The following is a 16,023-nucleotide window of genomic DNA, read 5'->3' on the forward strand; positions in this document are numbered from 1 at the left end:
CTTTATTGGATAAAAACAATCCCAAAAATATCTCACACATTGTTTCTTTTTTTCAACATTCCCGCTATAAGCCTGTAGGTCACATTTCGACCTCATTTTTGGACAATTAAATGGCCTAATTAGAAAAAGTCATAAACTACAAAGTTGTAGATCTTTCAAAATCCTTCGAAAAGAGTACATGAACATTAAGTTATGATAAGAGATATGTAAATTATGATTGTTTTAGTAAAACGGGTCTATAAGCTAAACTTACAATTGTTTATTTAATTTTTTAATTAAATAAACATATTTCCTCCCAATTAATGAGATAAAAGCTCCATCCATTTTTTTCTATAATTTCTAAATTAACCTTATGGTTAACACTTAACCATTTCGGTATTGATAATTGTCATGCCCCAAACCCCCACCCTGGGTGTAGGACATGACAGCACCGTACACCTGCAAGACAAGTCCCACAAATGTACAAGGCTACATAGCAATAACAGCAATAACTTAGCATTTCATAAATATAATATTAAAGTCTCAATTAATGCGGACCCAATAAAGTCAAATCAAATCTCAGCTCTCCCCTGAGTCAAAACAAAATAAAATAATAAGGTATTTACATTTTATTCAAAGAACTCGGTTCCTAATGAACTGAAAATAACTAATCTAATCTCCAACCCAAATTCTGGTTCAAGTGCTAAGCGTCTTGTTCCTCGTTAACCTCACGAGGGTCAAGACCTGAAAATGTTATATAACCACAGTCAGCTGAAAATCTCAGTACATAATAAAACACTACTCTGAGTACAGGTCTAAGCATGCCAAGGCTCAATATGGGTCAAATAGCAGAATCAAAGCTGAATACTGAGGTCTCAACTGAACAACAGGCACATAAATAATTATAGGTGCATATCAAACAAATTTCTGAGTTATAGGTGCATTAGAGCAATTCAATATTAAAGTTATGGTCAAAACCAAAAACATGTTCAAAATTCAAATACACTTTAGAATCGTCGGCATGGTCTAGAAGACATGTTATTGCTTACACCGACAATCCACTGTGTTGGAATTAGTTCCGCAAAGTTCATATACAAGTCGACAGGGCCAGTGTTTTATCCCACGGACGGGCCAGAAGTTCCAGTGTACTACCCCCACGGTGGGTTTCAGAGTTGCCAATTGTACTACCCCCATATGGTAGGGTTTCAGAAATACCCAAGCCTCCATAGAAGTGTCCAGAAATAGGTTCAAAGATTCATATTCAAATAGTTCCAAAGATTCAAAATTCAAACCGATAGTTTCAAAGGATCAGAGTCTAGGACAGTTATTTCAAAGGTTCAGAGTTCAGAATAGTTATTTCAAAGGTTCAGAGTTCAGAACTGTTATTTCAAAGGTTCAGAGTTCAGACCAGTTATTTTAAAGGTTCAGAGTTCAGAACTGTTATTTCAAAGGTTCAAAATAGTAACAGTATCACACAAAATAGGCGAAGCATAAATAGGCATGCTAGACCTAAGGCTATTTCAGAGGTTCCAAGGTATCAATACAAGGTTCCAATGTCAATATCACTTCAAAGTGCATAGGGTTTACGAAATACCCAAAGTAGTACGTTATTACGTACCTTAATGACGAAAACTTTTCCTTTTTATTAATCACCTTAGTTACCTGCAATTACCAGGATAGATATTCTCCATGAGTTTCATTATTAATTTCACTCTTACCAGAAATATTTGTCCTCCTACTAACATAAGACACCTTTTGGTGTCCCTTCGGAAAAGAATCGGTAAACTATCCTAGGGTTCTTTTCGTATTTTTAACATTTTATCACTGTAGATTCTCCAAAACTTTTTGAAAGTAGTTTTAACAGAAAGAACACATTTCCGGCATATCCGTAGAGTGCAATAGCGTCAAAAACGGATAAGAAACGAATAAGTTATGAATTTTTGAAGTTTGAACTGCCGAGGGAAAAACTATCGCACCGGACGTCAAGGAACTTTGCCTAACGTCTGGGAATCTCTCAGTTTTCCCAACTACTTTCAAATGGACGTCCGCCCCATGTGCGAACCTAGTTTTCCCCGAAACATGATTTTTCACCTTTTTTACACTAAAACGGCCATAAATCATTCGTTTGACATCTGATTCACGCGTGGTTGGATCCGTTGGACTCGTATCGACAGGAGGAATCCATAAAACCCAATTTCAAGCTCGAAGGTCCTCTGATCTAATTACCAAAAATTAATAAAATCTTTTAGGGATCGATATGAACCCTAATTATAGTTCTAAAATCAAAGTTCTCTTAGGGATCCATGAATTCATCCCTTAGGCTCTGTTCACTTGTTTTCCCGAGAAAGGAAAATAAAAGGTTTCCCGGGAATCTGACATGGCACTAGGAAAAGAAATCCAGGGAAACTGTGCAGGAAAAGGTTTCCCACGCCTGTTCACGTGCGCAGGAACTGTGCAGGAAAATGTTTCCCGAGAAACTGCTTGCCCACCTTTTTTCACTAGTTTTCCCGGGAAAGCAAATCCGACCAAAATAGTGGGATTTGGTTTCCCACACTTGTGAGAAAAGAGGCATCTCCGCATCATTTTTGGCAATTTCCATGTCATTATTTGACATTTTCCACCTAGGCTTGTTACTTTCTCAGGAAAGCAAGTGAACACCAGAATTCTATCTTGTCAAGGTCTTGTCAAGGAAAAAAGAGGCTATTTTCCAGGGATTTGCTTTCCCGGGAACCCAAGTGAACAGAGCCTTAGATCAATCATACACCAAGTTCTAATCGATTTAAACTTTATCAAAATCTATCAATCTTGTTTTTAGTTTGTATCAAACGAAGAATACTCAAAGTTCTTACCCTGATTTGCGGTCGAAGGCTCTGCGATTGCTTCTCCAATTTCTTGGTCTTGATCTTCTTCTCCTTCAATCGAGTTTTCTCTTTCTTTCTCTCTAATTTCTTTCTTTAGGGCTGAACAAAGCATTTAGGGTTTGTTTTAGCCATGAAACAAAATATTTATAGACTTTCTTTAGAACCCCTAATCAAAGCCAAATTTCTAACTAAGAAAAACGCCCCTCTAATTAGAGGGGACCAAAATTTTATAAGGGGGGTAGTTTGGGTATTTACATTCTACCCTCCTTACAAAAATTTCGTTCTCAAAATTTACTTATCACGTACTTGAATTCTCAATTAAGAACAGATATTTTTCCCGCATTTTCTCCTCCAGCTCCCAGGTGGTTTCACGTTCAGAGTGATTCCACCACTGAATTTTCACATATGGAATAGTCCTTCGCATGAGGACTTGATCCTTACGATCCACAATACAGATAGGTTGCTCTTCGAATGAGAAATCTTCTGTTAGATTCAGAGATTCCAATTGGATTTCATGATTCGAATCCGGAACATATTTTCGTAACATAGACACATGGAACACATCGTGCACTCCAGACAACGATGGAGGTAAAACCAGACGATAAGCCACTTTTCCAATCTTTTCTAATATTTCATAGGGTCACACAAATCTCAGGTTGAGTTTTTCTCTAATCCCAAACCACATCACTCCCTTGGTAGGTGACACTTTCAAAAGTATCTTATCACCGATCTGAAATTCCAATTTTCTTCGTCTGACATCTGCATAGCTCTTCTGTCGAGTTTGTGCCATGCGAAGATGCTCTCTAATCAATTGAATTTTATCCACTGCTTGCTGAACCAAATCCGGTCCTAAGAGACTCCTTTCTCCTACATCATCCCAACATATAGGTGATCAACATCTCCTCCCATAGAGGGCCTCAAAAGGTGCCATCTGAATACTGGCCTGATAACTGTTATTGTAAGAGAATTCAATCAACGAAAGATGATCATCCCAAGATCCTTTCAAATCCATAACACAAGCCCTGAGCTTATCTTCTAAATCTGGATGGTCCTTTCAGATTGTCCATCAATCTGAGGATGAAAAGTTGTACTGAACTTAAGGGAAGATCCCATTGATGAATGCAAACTGTTCCAAAACTGAGAAATAAACCGAGTGTCTCTATCATCTCCTCTCACTTCCATTCTGGGATGGGAAGTGGTTGCAGTGTTCCGGGTGGTCTCTGATGTTCTGCCTTAATCACTTGACAAGTTAGACACTAAGATACATACTGAGCTATTTCCCTTTTCATATTATTCCATCAGAAATTTTCTTTCAAATCCTAATACATTTTCGTAATTCCAGTGTGTACAGAATAACACGAACTGTGCGCTTCCTTCAAATTTTCATTTTTCAAAACAGTCATTCGGAACACAATTGCGGTTATTAAACATTAAGGTACCATCATTGGGAATTTGAAATTCAGATCCTTCTTCTAACTTATTTCTGATTTTACAAAGTTCTGGGTTGGATTCCTGAGCTATCCTGATTCTTTCTTGCAATGTGGGCCAAATTTGGAGTGCTGAGATTATTGCACCAAAATTTGGACCACGAATTGCTATTTCTGCTCTTCGGAGGTCTTCCAAAATATACTTCTCAGAAGTAATCAAAGTTGTCAGATTCACAGACGACTTCCGACTTAGAGCATCAGCTACCACGTTAGCCTTTCCTGGGTGATAAGTTATGGTTAAGTCGTAGTCCTTCAACAGTTCTAACCAATGCCTCTATCTCATGTTAAGTTCTTTCTGAGTAAAAATGTATTTCAAACTCTTATGATCAGTAAAGATTTCACATGGTTCTCTATACAGATAATGCCTCCAAATGTTTAGAGCAAACACAACGGTTTCCAATTCTAAATCATGGGTCGGGTAGTTTTCTTCATAAGGTCTCAACTGGCATGATGCATACGCAATCACTTTGTCATTCTGCATTAACACACACCCTAAGCATTTCTTTGAAGCATCACTGTAAATCGTAAATCCCATTCCGCTAACAGGCAGAGTTAGGATGGGAGTTGAGATTAGCCTCTTCTTCAGGTCCTGAAAACTCTTTTCACAATCTTCTGACCAAACAAACTTTGTCCTCTTCCATGTCAAACAGGTCAAAGGGGCAGCTATACCCGAAAAATTCTCAACAAAACGGCGGTAGTAACTCGCCAAACCCAGAAAACTACAAATCTCAGGAACATTATTTGGTTTATTCTACAACATTACCGCCTCAATCTTCTTTGGGTCTAGGGATACTCCGTCTTTAGAAACCACATAACCCAAAAAGGAGATTGAGTCGAGCCAGAATTCACACTTCTTCGGTTTCCCATATAGCTTCTCTTTTCTTAAGGTCTCTAAGACAACTCTCTGATGATGCTCGTGGTCTGAGCGACTTTTAGAGTATACCTGAATGTCGTCAATAAATACAACCATGAACTGATGTAATAATGGTCTAAATATCCTATTCATCAGGTCCGTAAAAGCTGCAGTGGCATTAGTTAATCCAAACGGCATGACAAGAAACTCATAATGGCCATACCGAGTTCAGAAGGCCATTTTCGAAACTTCTTCTAATTTAATTCTAAGCTGATGATAACCTGATCGAAGGTTGATCTTTGAAAACACACATGCCCCTTGTAATTGATCAAACAAGTCATCTATCCGCGGAAGCGGATATTTGTTCTTTATGGTAACTTTGTTTAATTCTCTATAATCTACACATAACCTCATACTTCCATCCTTCTTCTTAGCGAACAAGACTGGTGCTCTCAAGGTGAAACACTGAGTCGTACAAAACTGTTTTTCTAACAGTTCCTCCAACTGACTTTTCAATTCTTTGATTTCCAAATGTGCCATACGATACGGGGCCTTAGAGATAGGCGCCGTTCCAGGAGCCAAATCAACAGTAAACTCAACTTCTCTGCTTAGAGGTAGACCTGGAAGGTCTTCAAGAAATACATCTGTAAACTCCCTGACTACAGAGATATTCTCAATTCATCCTCACTTACTTTAACTACTGATGCCAAGAAAGCTTCTCAACCTTGTCTAAGAACTCGACAAGCTTGCATTTCAGGCAAAACCATAGGAGTCGAGTGAGCTCCATTCCCTTCAAATAAAACTTCTCCTCTCGGGATTTCAAAATTTACTACCTTCTTATTACAGTCTACCAAAGCATAATGGGTTGACAACCAGTCCATTCCCAAAATCACATCAAAGTCAGACAACTCAAGCAAGATAAGATTTGCTAACATTTCTCTATTTCCAATTCTAAAAGGGCACATCGTACTAATTCGGTAAGCCGTATTCCTAAATCTAATAAAACGCATATCGGAAAATTGTATAAAGCATTGTTACATACATATATTGTATTCATATAGTAATACAGCACATTCCCAAATGGAACTAATATCTGTCACTTATATTTCTTGTGATTCTTACCCAATTGCAAACTCGCATACCCCCCAAGTGTCCCCAGGTGCATTTGAATTTTTAATTGGGCCCTGATTGCGCGACTGATTTATGTGTTGTCAGGCATCCCCGAAAGAGACAAACCCATCAAGCGCTTCCTAAGTGCTCCTTACCTAAATCCCAAATTCTCACAATCAAAGTCCTTTGTTCAAATGATTCTACCTAGGACCTAAAGCCTAGGCTCTGATACCACTTTTCTGTCACACCCCAAACCCCCACCCTAGGTGTAGTAGGATATGACAGCGTTGTACACCTGCAAGACAAGTCCTACAAATGTACAAGGCTACAAAGCAATAATGGAAATAATCTGGCATTTCATAAATATAATATTAAAGTCTCAATTAATGCGGACCCAATAATCTTAGCTCTCCCCTGAGTCAGAACAAAATAAAATAATAAGGTCTTTATATTTTATTCAAAGAACTCACCTCCTAATGAACTGAAAATAACTATTCTAATCTCCAAGCCAAATTCTGGTTCAAGTGCTAAGTGTCATGTTCCTCGTTAACCTCACAAGGGTCAAGATCTGAAAAATGTTATACAACCACAATCAGCTGAAAAGCTCAGTATATAATAAAGCACTACTCTAAGTACAGGTCTAAGCATGCCAAAACTCAATATGGGTCAAATAACAGAATCAAAGCTGAATATTGAGGTCTCAACTTAACAATAGGTACAACAATAATTATAGGTACATATCAAATAATTTTTTGTGTTAAAGGTGCATTAGAGTGTGGACCTCGATCCGAGAGAGGCGGGGGACGGGCCCCACACGAGACAGAAGAAGTCTCTCTACAGATCATCCACATGAATGGAGAGCTCTACCAAGGAACTCTCGAAAGAATGTGCCTCTCACAGCATGAGTGGTGATACAAAGGGAGATACCTCTCGATTCGGGGACTAGCCCAGATTCGAGGCGTACCTTAAACAAAGAAGAGTCATCATCCAAGGAAGTGGGCCATGGATCCCATACTATGCTCTGTTGCAACGGATAACCAGAGATATAAAAAAGAAGGTTCGTGCCTGGTTACGAATTTAGAAGGTCCGAAGAGCACCTCGTCCGCCCAAGTGCTAGCACCTGGTCTCTTATGCCATTTGTTATTGATTTTGGAGAATTTTGAGCGAAAGTCATATGAAATGGGAACATATATCTCAGAGAAGACGTCTACCTAGTCATGCATGTCTCCGAGATGAATAATAACTACACACAAAATAAACGAAAGAAGTGTCACTTGAGAATAACTAGGTTATGAATGTCAAACTTAATTGGTGTCTAAGTTCTGGTGTGCAAACACATGCATGCTATAGCTAAAGGCATAGGATCTGTACATGAAAGTAAGAAAACACAGCAAAACACACATCACAAATCAATTCTATACATGACTAGACAAGACAAATCCTAAAACTCTAATGCAGGACTTGACTCGGACCAGAATGGCCATCCACCCTGGCTGCTCTACGTATCCCGGCCTCGGGAAGAATCAGAGTCGACGTAGTTCGATGACCTATTCTAAACTGCGATGCCTAACCATCTAGAACCGCTATCCTAGACTCGATCCACTACACTCGACTTGTTTTTAAAGCTTTTTGTACGATTATTTAAGTTCAAGTAAATTGTAATTTTTAGGACTCTCTATATGCCCTAACTAATGCAAATTTATTAGCCTTAAGCTAATGCAGGTGGGCCCTACATCCTATGTGTAACTAGGCTGTGCATCCTAAAGAAAACCATGGGCTGACTATATGCTTCCTAATCTAGCCATCAGTTCGACTAAATGTCTAACCGATCAACTCGAGGCCTCCTAACTCTAGGGACACTCACACGACAGGACACACCATATCAATACAAATCAGAATCACGACTCTGCAAGGGTTGGACAGCATCCTATACCTTGCAAGAGTGGATAAAAATCACATGATTTGATGAGAGTTTGGAAAGAATCCTAACCCCTATGATGATAGGACTGACTCCGGAAACTGAAGGACTGACTTTCTAGCTAAGGAGAGATTCCTATGCTAAGGACTGACTCTGAAATTAACTCTAATGAGACATGACATGCCTCCTAAAATAAAAAGATAATTAGGGCCAATGAGACAAAGCTTGTCTCCAGAGGGTTTGAATTTTCGTACATGAGACATAGCCTGTCTCCTCAAAAAGGGGTGTGGCGTTTCTACACGAGACATAGCTTGTCTCCTAAAAGGGTTTGATCTTTCTGTTGAGACATAGCTTGTCTTTCTAGATGGGAAAGCTCCAGATAACTCTCTTTCATTGCCTTTGCAATCATAAGGCTCCTAATGTCTTAAAGGATATATATATATATATATATATATATATATATATATATATATATATATATAAAAGACTGAACAAGTCTTAAAAAAAAATGAGGGGAGTGCTACTTGGACTAAGCGAGTCCCCTATGGATGGGCTTAGGCTATCGCCTTCATCGCTCTTGCAATGGATAGGCTACTTAAAGTGTAAGGGCATCTAAAAAAGATTGGGGAATCTCTACCTAAAGAAGAGGAAGGGAAAGGAAAGAGGGTACTACCATGATCCGGTAAATTCCTCTAAGGATGGGCTTAGGCTAACGCCTTCATCGCCCTTATAATAAAAAGGCTCCTAATGCTTAAGGGTATCCAAAAGACTAGGCTAGTCTTCCAAATTAAAGAAGGGAGTGCTATTTGGACTGAGCAAGTCCCTAAAGGATGGGCTTGGGCTAGCGCCTTCATCGCCCTTGCAATGAAGAACTAAAGGTCTCAGAGTATTTAAAAGACTGAGGATTCTTTACCTAAATAAGAGAAAAGAAGAGGAGAGAGGGTATTATCATGATCCATAAATACCTCTAAGAATGGGCTTGGGCTATCGCCTTCATCGCCCTTGCAGTAATTATCCTAAATACCTTGGTTTTTGTATAAGAAACAAAAGGTTTGACTATGTATATATATTTTAACTATCTTAAATAAGAGATTGATTGCTGAGAAGATGTCATGCCAAGTCAAAAAATAAAATAAAACTGCCAAACTATATAAATAATCCCCACATGATACACAGCAACTTTAGCTTTCAAAATTTAGACATGACAGTTAACAATAGAGTAAGTGAAAAGTTAAATCATACCCCATAATTATAAAGGAAATACAAGAACAATTGGGCTAGGCCTAACTGTACAAATGTAAATATCAAGACAGTAGGTGACCAAAAATTTCTATTTATATCATGGCATTTGAACAACACTCTACTCGTTTTATGCCACATGTAATTAAAATTTGGATAACCAAGAAAGCATTATGCACATGTATGACAACACTATTGCAAGTAATATATTGAAGCATCAACAATCAAAATCCCAAGTAGTGTCATTATCAAGATATAATGGTGCAGCTATTATTAGTTTTCCATAAGTACTTTAGAGAAATGATATCACCATCACGATTCTAAACTACATATCCATAGCCCAAACATGACAGGCATGGCAAAATATTTTCAGACAACTTATGGAAACCATGTAATGGTAAATACCGGAAGCTAGAAAAAAAATTATATATATATATATATATATATATATATATATTGAGCTACCCGAGTTATCGATAAATTAGGAACGAATCATAATTCCTTCTTTGGAAGCCCCTTTGCAATCCATACATGCTCACCTTTGAGCTTCTCCTTTAAAGCAAGGGCAAGAATTTCTCTCCATGCATCCTTATGAAGAACAAAAACCTTCTTCGTACAGACCTTGGATAAGGCCAAAGTAACGGTGGCAGAAATGATAACTCGGATATCCAATGAATAACGACTAACAGGGCGAAATTTAATGGAAACAATAATGAAATTGGTATGCCAATAGCGAAATTGGGTTCAAATAGTGAAGGAACTAGGATTCTAGTGATGAAATTCTTGAACATGAAGAGATCCAAACCCTCCTCCAACGCTTCTTCTTCTTCTCAAAATCAAATCTCCAAACCCCAAAATACATTCCTTTTCCTTTTCTTTTAAAATGAACCTTGATCTTAAGAGACAAAGCGACAGCCTTCTTCTCAAACCCTTCTCAAGAAAATCACTGAAATACGCAAAAATTACCGGAGCTTCCAATTTTTACCAGTGGTAATGTAAGTGGATTTTCAATAGGGTTAACATCAATACTATAACAATTACACTAAGTCATCTTACCTAATATACCAATAAAGAACAAAGCCAACAATAATTGGAAATTATGGAAGCTAAAATGAGCATCACTACATTTATTCATTGCACATGATCAATTCTGCACAAACATCCTCAAATAGCTTAAGGATCACAAAACTACTTTCTTCAACCAGTTACATAATTAATCTCAGTACATTATGACTGACTGTATTGGTAAACATAAATCATGTCCTAATTTCTTTGCATCAGCATAAATCAAAACATTGACCATCGTTTCATCGATTTATAATCATACGTCACCAAGATTAGCAATATATTTAAACTAGCATCAAGCATAGAAATCAAATCCAAAATTTTATAAACACTGAAAGAGGGGGAAAAAATGGAACCTTAAGATCATGAAGGTAAAGTTTGACCTAACTTTCCTGTGCTAGATGACTGTGAATTTCTCCTTCTTTATGAATCCTTCTTATTCTCTTGATTATCTCCGATCTTCCTCTCTTTTTCTTTTAGAATTCCTCCCGATCTCTCAATTTCTTCTCAAAATTAGTAACTTCTCTGCAAATCTTTTCCCCTCAAACTCTACTCAACCTTAGATCTCTATCTAATTCTCTCAAATCTCAGATCCAAAACTCTAACCCTCTCTCCAGCTAGGATTTTAGGAGATGGATCAGCAATGGCAGATTGTTGGATTCCGGCGAAGCTTCTTGGAGATAGAAAAGATTAGTGGTTGAAATGGCTTTAGATCTAGTTTTTTTTTCTCAGATTGATTAGGGTTTGGTGATGAAATTAATGGTGGATCTAACAAAGAAGAGAGACAAGGTTGAGTATGGCTGAGAAAAGAAAATCAGAGGTGGTAATGGTGATTCGGTGGAGAAGAAGATGGGGGACAAAAGATCTAGAGTTCGGAAGAAGAAAGGGTTTGAATCTAGGGGTTTTTTAGAAAGAAAATGGAGATCGCTATAGTGTAGACAAGGGTGAAAGAAACAAGAAATGATAGGACGATGGTGGGCCGGAGCCGGAGCTCGGGTTGGCCTGCAGGAATGGGCTGGACAGAGAAGATGAGCGATGGGAATCGAGCTCTACTCCTTTTTTTACAACTCCAAATGAGATCCCCCCTTTTCCAGAAACCCCTATTCGATAGCTTTGTAATGGGAAATGATAATTTTTCACCCCTTTTCTTCATACAGGCAGCCCCCTCTAGAGAAGATGCCGTCCATTCATCCCATTGACAGCCCTTTTTAGCATGCTCATTCTGAATTTTCCATTCATAACAGGTGGTCCAGGTAATAATAAAAAGAAATGATATGTACTACCCCTTTTTCTACTTGCAACCGGTCCCCTTCCATCTCTTTTCAAAAGGGGTATCCACCATGCCTTGATATTGACACACTCATTTTGCCTTTTTCTCACTCTTGATGCAAAATAGAGGCTGATATCCGCACACCCCTATTTAATGAAGGCACTAACCCAACTAGCTTTTCTTCTCTAAATGATTTATAGATTGATGCTGACACTCCCTTGCTCCGATAATGCACTACATTTCAATTTCTGAAGTTTATCATCCTTTTCTTTTCGTCTTAGAAAATAACCATAACACACCCAAGCTTTGATATTGACACCAACTCATCTGCCATTACTTGCCTAATTCCCACTGTACTCGAGGATTCGAGTAGTAGGATGCTACTACCATCACAGCTCAGGGTACTTTGAATTTTTGCAATTTAAAAGAAAATGAAGAAGAAGACCGGGGCTTCTTCTTCCAGAGTACAAACAGGATTCTGGGGTTTCTTGAACTACAACAATGCTCAATAAGCTTCATAACAGGGATTTTTTTGGATTTTTTAGGACTAATATTTCAGGAGCTTTATTCGATTTTGGGGATTTTGGTTCAATTTTGGGGAATTAGGGTCCGGTCAAAATGGGGTGTCTACATAGAGCAATTCAATATCAAAGTTATGGTCAAAACAAAAAAGATGTTCAGAATTCAAATACACTTAAGAATCATCGGCATGGTCTAGAAGACATGTTATTGCTTACACCGACAGTCCACGGTGTTGGAACTAGTTCCTTAAAGTTCAGATACAAGTCGACATGGCCAGCGTTTTATCCCACTGACGGGCTAGAAGTTCCAGTATACTACCCCCACGATCGGTTTCAGAATTGCAATTGTACTACCCCCATATGGCAGGGTTTCAGAAATTCCCAAGCCTCCACAGAAGTGTTCAGAAATAGGTTCAGAGATTCATATTGAAATATGTAAGCCCAAGGGTGCACATGGGTTCAATCATTCACCTTACCTTCTTGCTTTGATGTTTGCACACACAAATTGATTAGCATTGTCAGACTAATGTGTTGCTTTGAGAAGTCGTGTTGTATACAAAAATTTCATGTCATAATCCTCATTACACAACTCGTCACAGCACATGACTTGTGGATCAAGAATCAAAATAACCAAGAGCTTGCACCTACAGTGAAGACATCCTCATTTGAAGATGTTCAAGTAAAGAAGCTCATCATTAAGAAGATCTCATAAGTTCCTAAGCAAGTGTCAAAAAGAAGCTTGGAGTTGAACAAGTCATTGGTGACACCTCATGCACCTCACAACATGCAGTGAAAATTGGAGGATGTCACAAGAGCCAAGACAAAGTCAAGACGTTCACCCAAGCCTGTAGACACCCCATTTCGACCTGACCCCAATTTACCAAATCGAATAAATTCCCGAGATCGAATAAAATTCTGATTCCCAAATATCCCAAAACTCGAGTCTTAAAGTCAACTTCAGAATCTCCTGGAAGCCAAGTTTCAAATTCCGAAATTCGCAAAGAATCAAACCCAAATGCGAAGAAACACCAAAATTTTATTGACCCATAGTGTTCACTAATTGACAAGCAGGAGTGCAACTATCAAAGCAGGGTAGTGTTGATGTTATCTCTCTTTATTGCAGAAAAGGGGGGTGAAACAATCAAGTGAGAGTGCCCATTGATGAGAGGAAAAGGTGAAGTAGAGTGTAGTGGCAAGAGGATAAAATCGTCTTACCCTTGGGGCATTTTAGTAAAATTGGCTTTGCTTTCTTTACAAGCAATGGACATGGGTTGTTGGATCAAAACAGCTGAGGTTAGGGTTAGATTGGATTAGAACATTCTAGTGTTTAGGGCTTCTACGATAGAATGAGGGTTGGGGAAATAGATCAAAGACTGACAGCAACCAAGAGAAAATAAGTGGTAAATGGATGGCTAGGATTAGAGTGAAGGATAAAACCCTAAATATAAAACCTCAAAGAAGAGCTCGTGAGGAGGCAAGGGGGCTCGATCATTTTCTGCAAAAGAGAAAGAGAGAGAGGCAGAGAGCAAAAAAAAAAAAAAAAGGAGGAGGACTTCCGGTCATCTTCCCCGTCAACTCCACCGGAGCTCCGTCCCCTTCCTGTAGCAATTATCACCCCCTTCTTCTTCCACCCCATCTCTATCTACCAAATCCTTCTTCCACCGCAACCCTCACCTCTGCAATTTCAGTCGCCACCTCCATCTTCAACCTCACACCCACCAAACCCATCTCAGCCATTTACCATCAACCTCACCATCATCAACCACACCCATTCCATTTTTTTTTAAAACCATCTTCTCCGGCCGAAATCCGGCAAACCCCATCGGAATCCAAACCCATCCTCAACAAATTTCAGTAAACCCTCTTCTCCTTCCACCTTTATTCCAACCCCAATCAAACCCATCTCATTCTCTATTAGCCTAAACCCATTTAGTTAAACCCCATTTTATTATAATCCAAAACCCCTCCCAACCGAACCCTAATCACCCTCACCTCTGCAATTTCAGTAACCGCCATCATCTTCCCCGGCCATCCTAGCCGGAATCCGGCAAGAATCCGGCCCTAGCCACCATTTCCACCCACCGACACCTTCTATCCGAACCACCTTCGCCGCCCTTCTCCAACCTTCGACCACCATGGAATCCGGCCATCACCATCATCTCCACCAGCTCTGCAACTCCTCGATTACCAAAATCCACCTCCATCTGCACCATCTTTGAGGAAGTAGTCGGAGAAGGCAAAAAAAAAAAAATCAAGACATCCTCGGAATTGATCGCATCTTCGAAATTCCGGAAAGAAAGCAAGACCAAAATCTCTTCAGCCCTTCTCCGGTAATTTGTTTTAATCTCTCTGTCTTTCTCATTGCTCTTCTTTTGTGGTTGTCACTTCTTACTTAAGGTTTGATTCTCTTTTATCTCATAGAACTGCATGAATTGAGTCTATGTTTTAAGCCCGTCTTACTTTAATTTTTGGATTGAAGACGATTTCTGATAAAAGCTTTTTAGTGTCGGTGCCACTTATCAACTGAAATTGCATGAAAACCAGATTGCATATTCTATTTTAGTTGATTTCTCTCTTAGAACAATGCTAGGCGTTTGATACTCTTTTAGGATCATTTTGGGGAAAAATAGCAAGCCGATTTCTTTGCAGGTATTAAAATAGTGATTCTCATGTTAATGTCTTTTTCTTGCTTCTTTCGGACATTACTTAGCCTCCATTATGATCATCTAGTTATTCCTATCCATATGGAGTAGATTTCCTCCGGATAATAGCAGGCTTCATAAGAGCTTAGCGGCAAAATGAACAAGGCAAGTTTGATATGATTATTGAAAATTGTGATATCAGTATTAACACCCCTAGTTGCTAATATTGATCTTATCATGCTTTCATGGATGAACAAATATAGCTTGTTCCCCTTTTTTTTCTCTACTGAATTATGTGTGAGGCCATCCTTCAAAACAATGAAGGTATTTTGAATGAAAAGAGATAAGACAGATGGTCGAAAAAAAGAAGAAGAAGAAGAAGGGTGGGTAGGAGAGTTTAGGCCATGTCCTGAGACCCACCATAGTTGGATTTTTCTTAAATTTTGTTGTCTTCTTTCTCATGTGATTTTGGTGTCTGAGCCTTTAAGAGACAAAACTAATGCCGCAAAGAGGAGTTCTCTAACTTCCTGTTGAATCATATACTTTAGATGTGTGTGGATCCAAGGGCATAGTGTGGTGCATTCGGGTTCAGCTTTCTCATGATTCTTCATTTGGGCATTCGTGAATTTAAATTGCTATCATCAGGAGTGATCTTTTGAATTCTGATTTTGGCCTTCCCTCTCGATATTTGTGCTCAAAAATCCAGAAAAGGCTATCTTATATTGGAATTGAAATTTTCCCATATTAGTTAGTAATTCCTTGTTTAAGATGTGAAGTATAAATTATGCTTGCCTTTTGAGCATAGTCTAAGCTCTCAGATATCGTTTAGCTTCTGATCGTCTTCCAAACCCTTGAAAAATCAGTGATTCTTAATCCCATGTTCTTGCTTAATTGCTCTCTTTTATTCCTGCGTGAAGATAATGACACCACATCACTACATGTTCTTAATTGTGTCCCTTCAATATATCTACAGATCAAATGAGTGCTTGTGTTCATATTCGGTCTTCAAGCAACTCGATTTGTCTCGTTCCATTCTAAGTAAAGGGGCTACGATGAGATTACCAGGAGCTCCTCCTTT

At 38.7% G+C, this 16,023-nt stretch overlaps 1 protein-coding gene across 1 annotated transcript; it reads right to left on the reverse strand.

Annotated features, from left to right (window-relative positions):
- Positions 1–682: 682 nt before the first annotated feature.
- LOC143867348 (uncharacterized) lies at positions 683–14,516 on the reverse strand. Its single transcript, XM_077376081.1, has 7 exons — positions 14,428–14,516; positions 9,987–10,129; positions 5,597–5,839; positions 4,280–4,546; positions 3,567–3,707; positions 3,147–3,464; positions 683–723 (listed from the first exon to the last, which is right to left on the reverse strand). The coding sequence occupies exons 1-7, from the start codon at positions 14,514–14,516 to the stop codon at positions 683–685; spliced, it is 1,242 nt and encodes a 413-aa protein (XP_077232196.1).
- Between the last annotated feature and the right edge of the window lie 1,507 nt (positions 14,517–16,023).

This window comes from Tasmannia lanceolata, unplaced genomic scaffold (assembly GCF_043159265.1).
Source record: "Tasmannia lanceolata isolate RefF3 unplaced genomic scaffold, GAP_Taslan_0.1 ptg000003l, whole genome shotgun sequence".
Classification (NCBI taxonomy): Eukaryota; Viridiplantae; Streptophyta; class Magnoliopsida; order Canellales; family Winteraceae; genus Tasmannia; species Tasmannia lanceolata.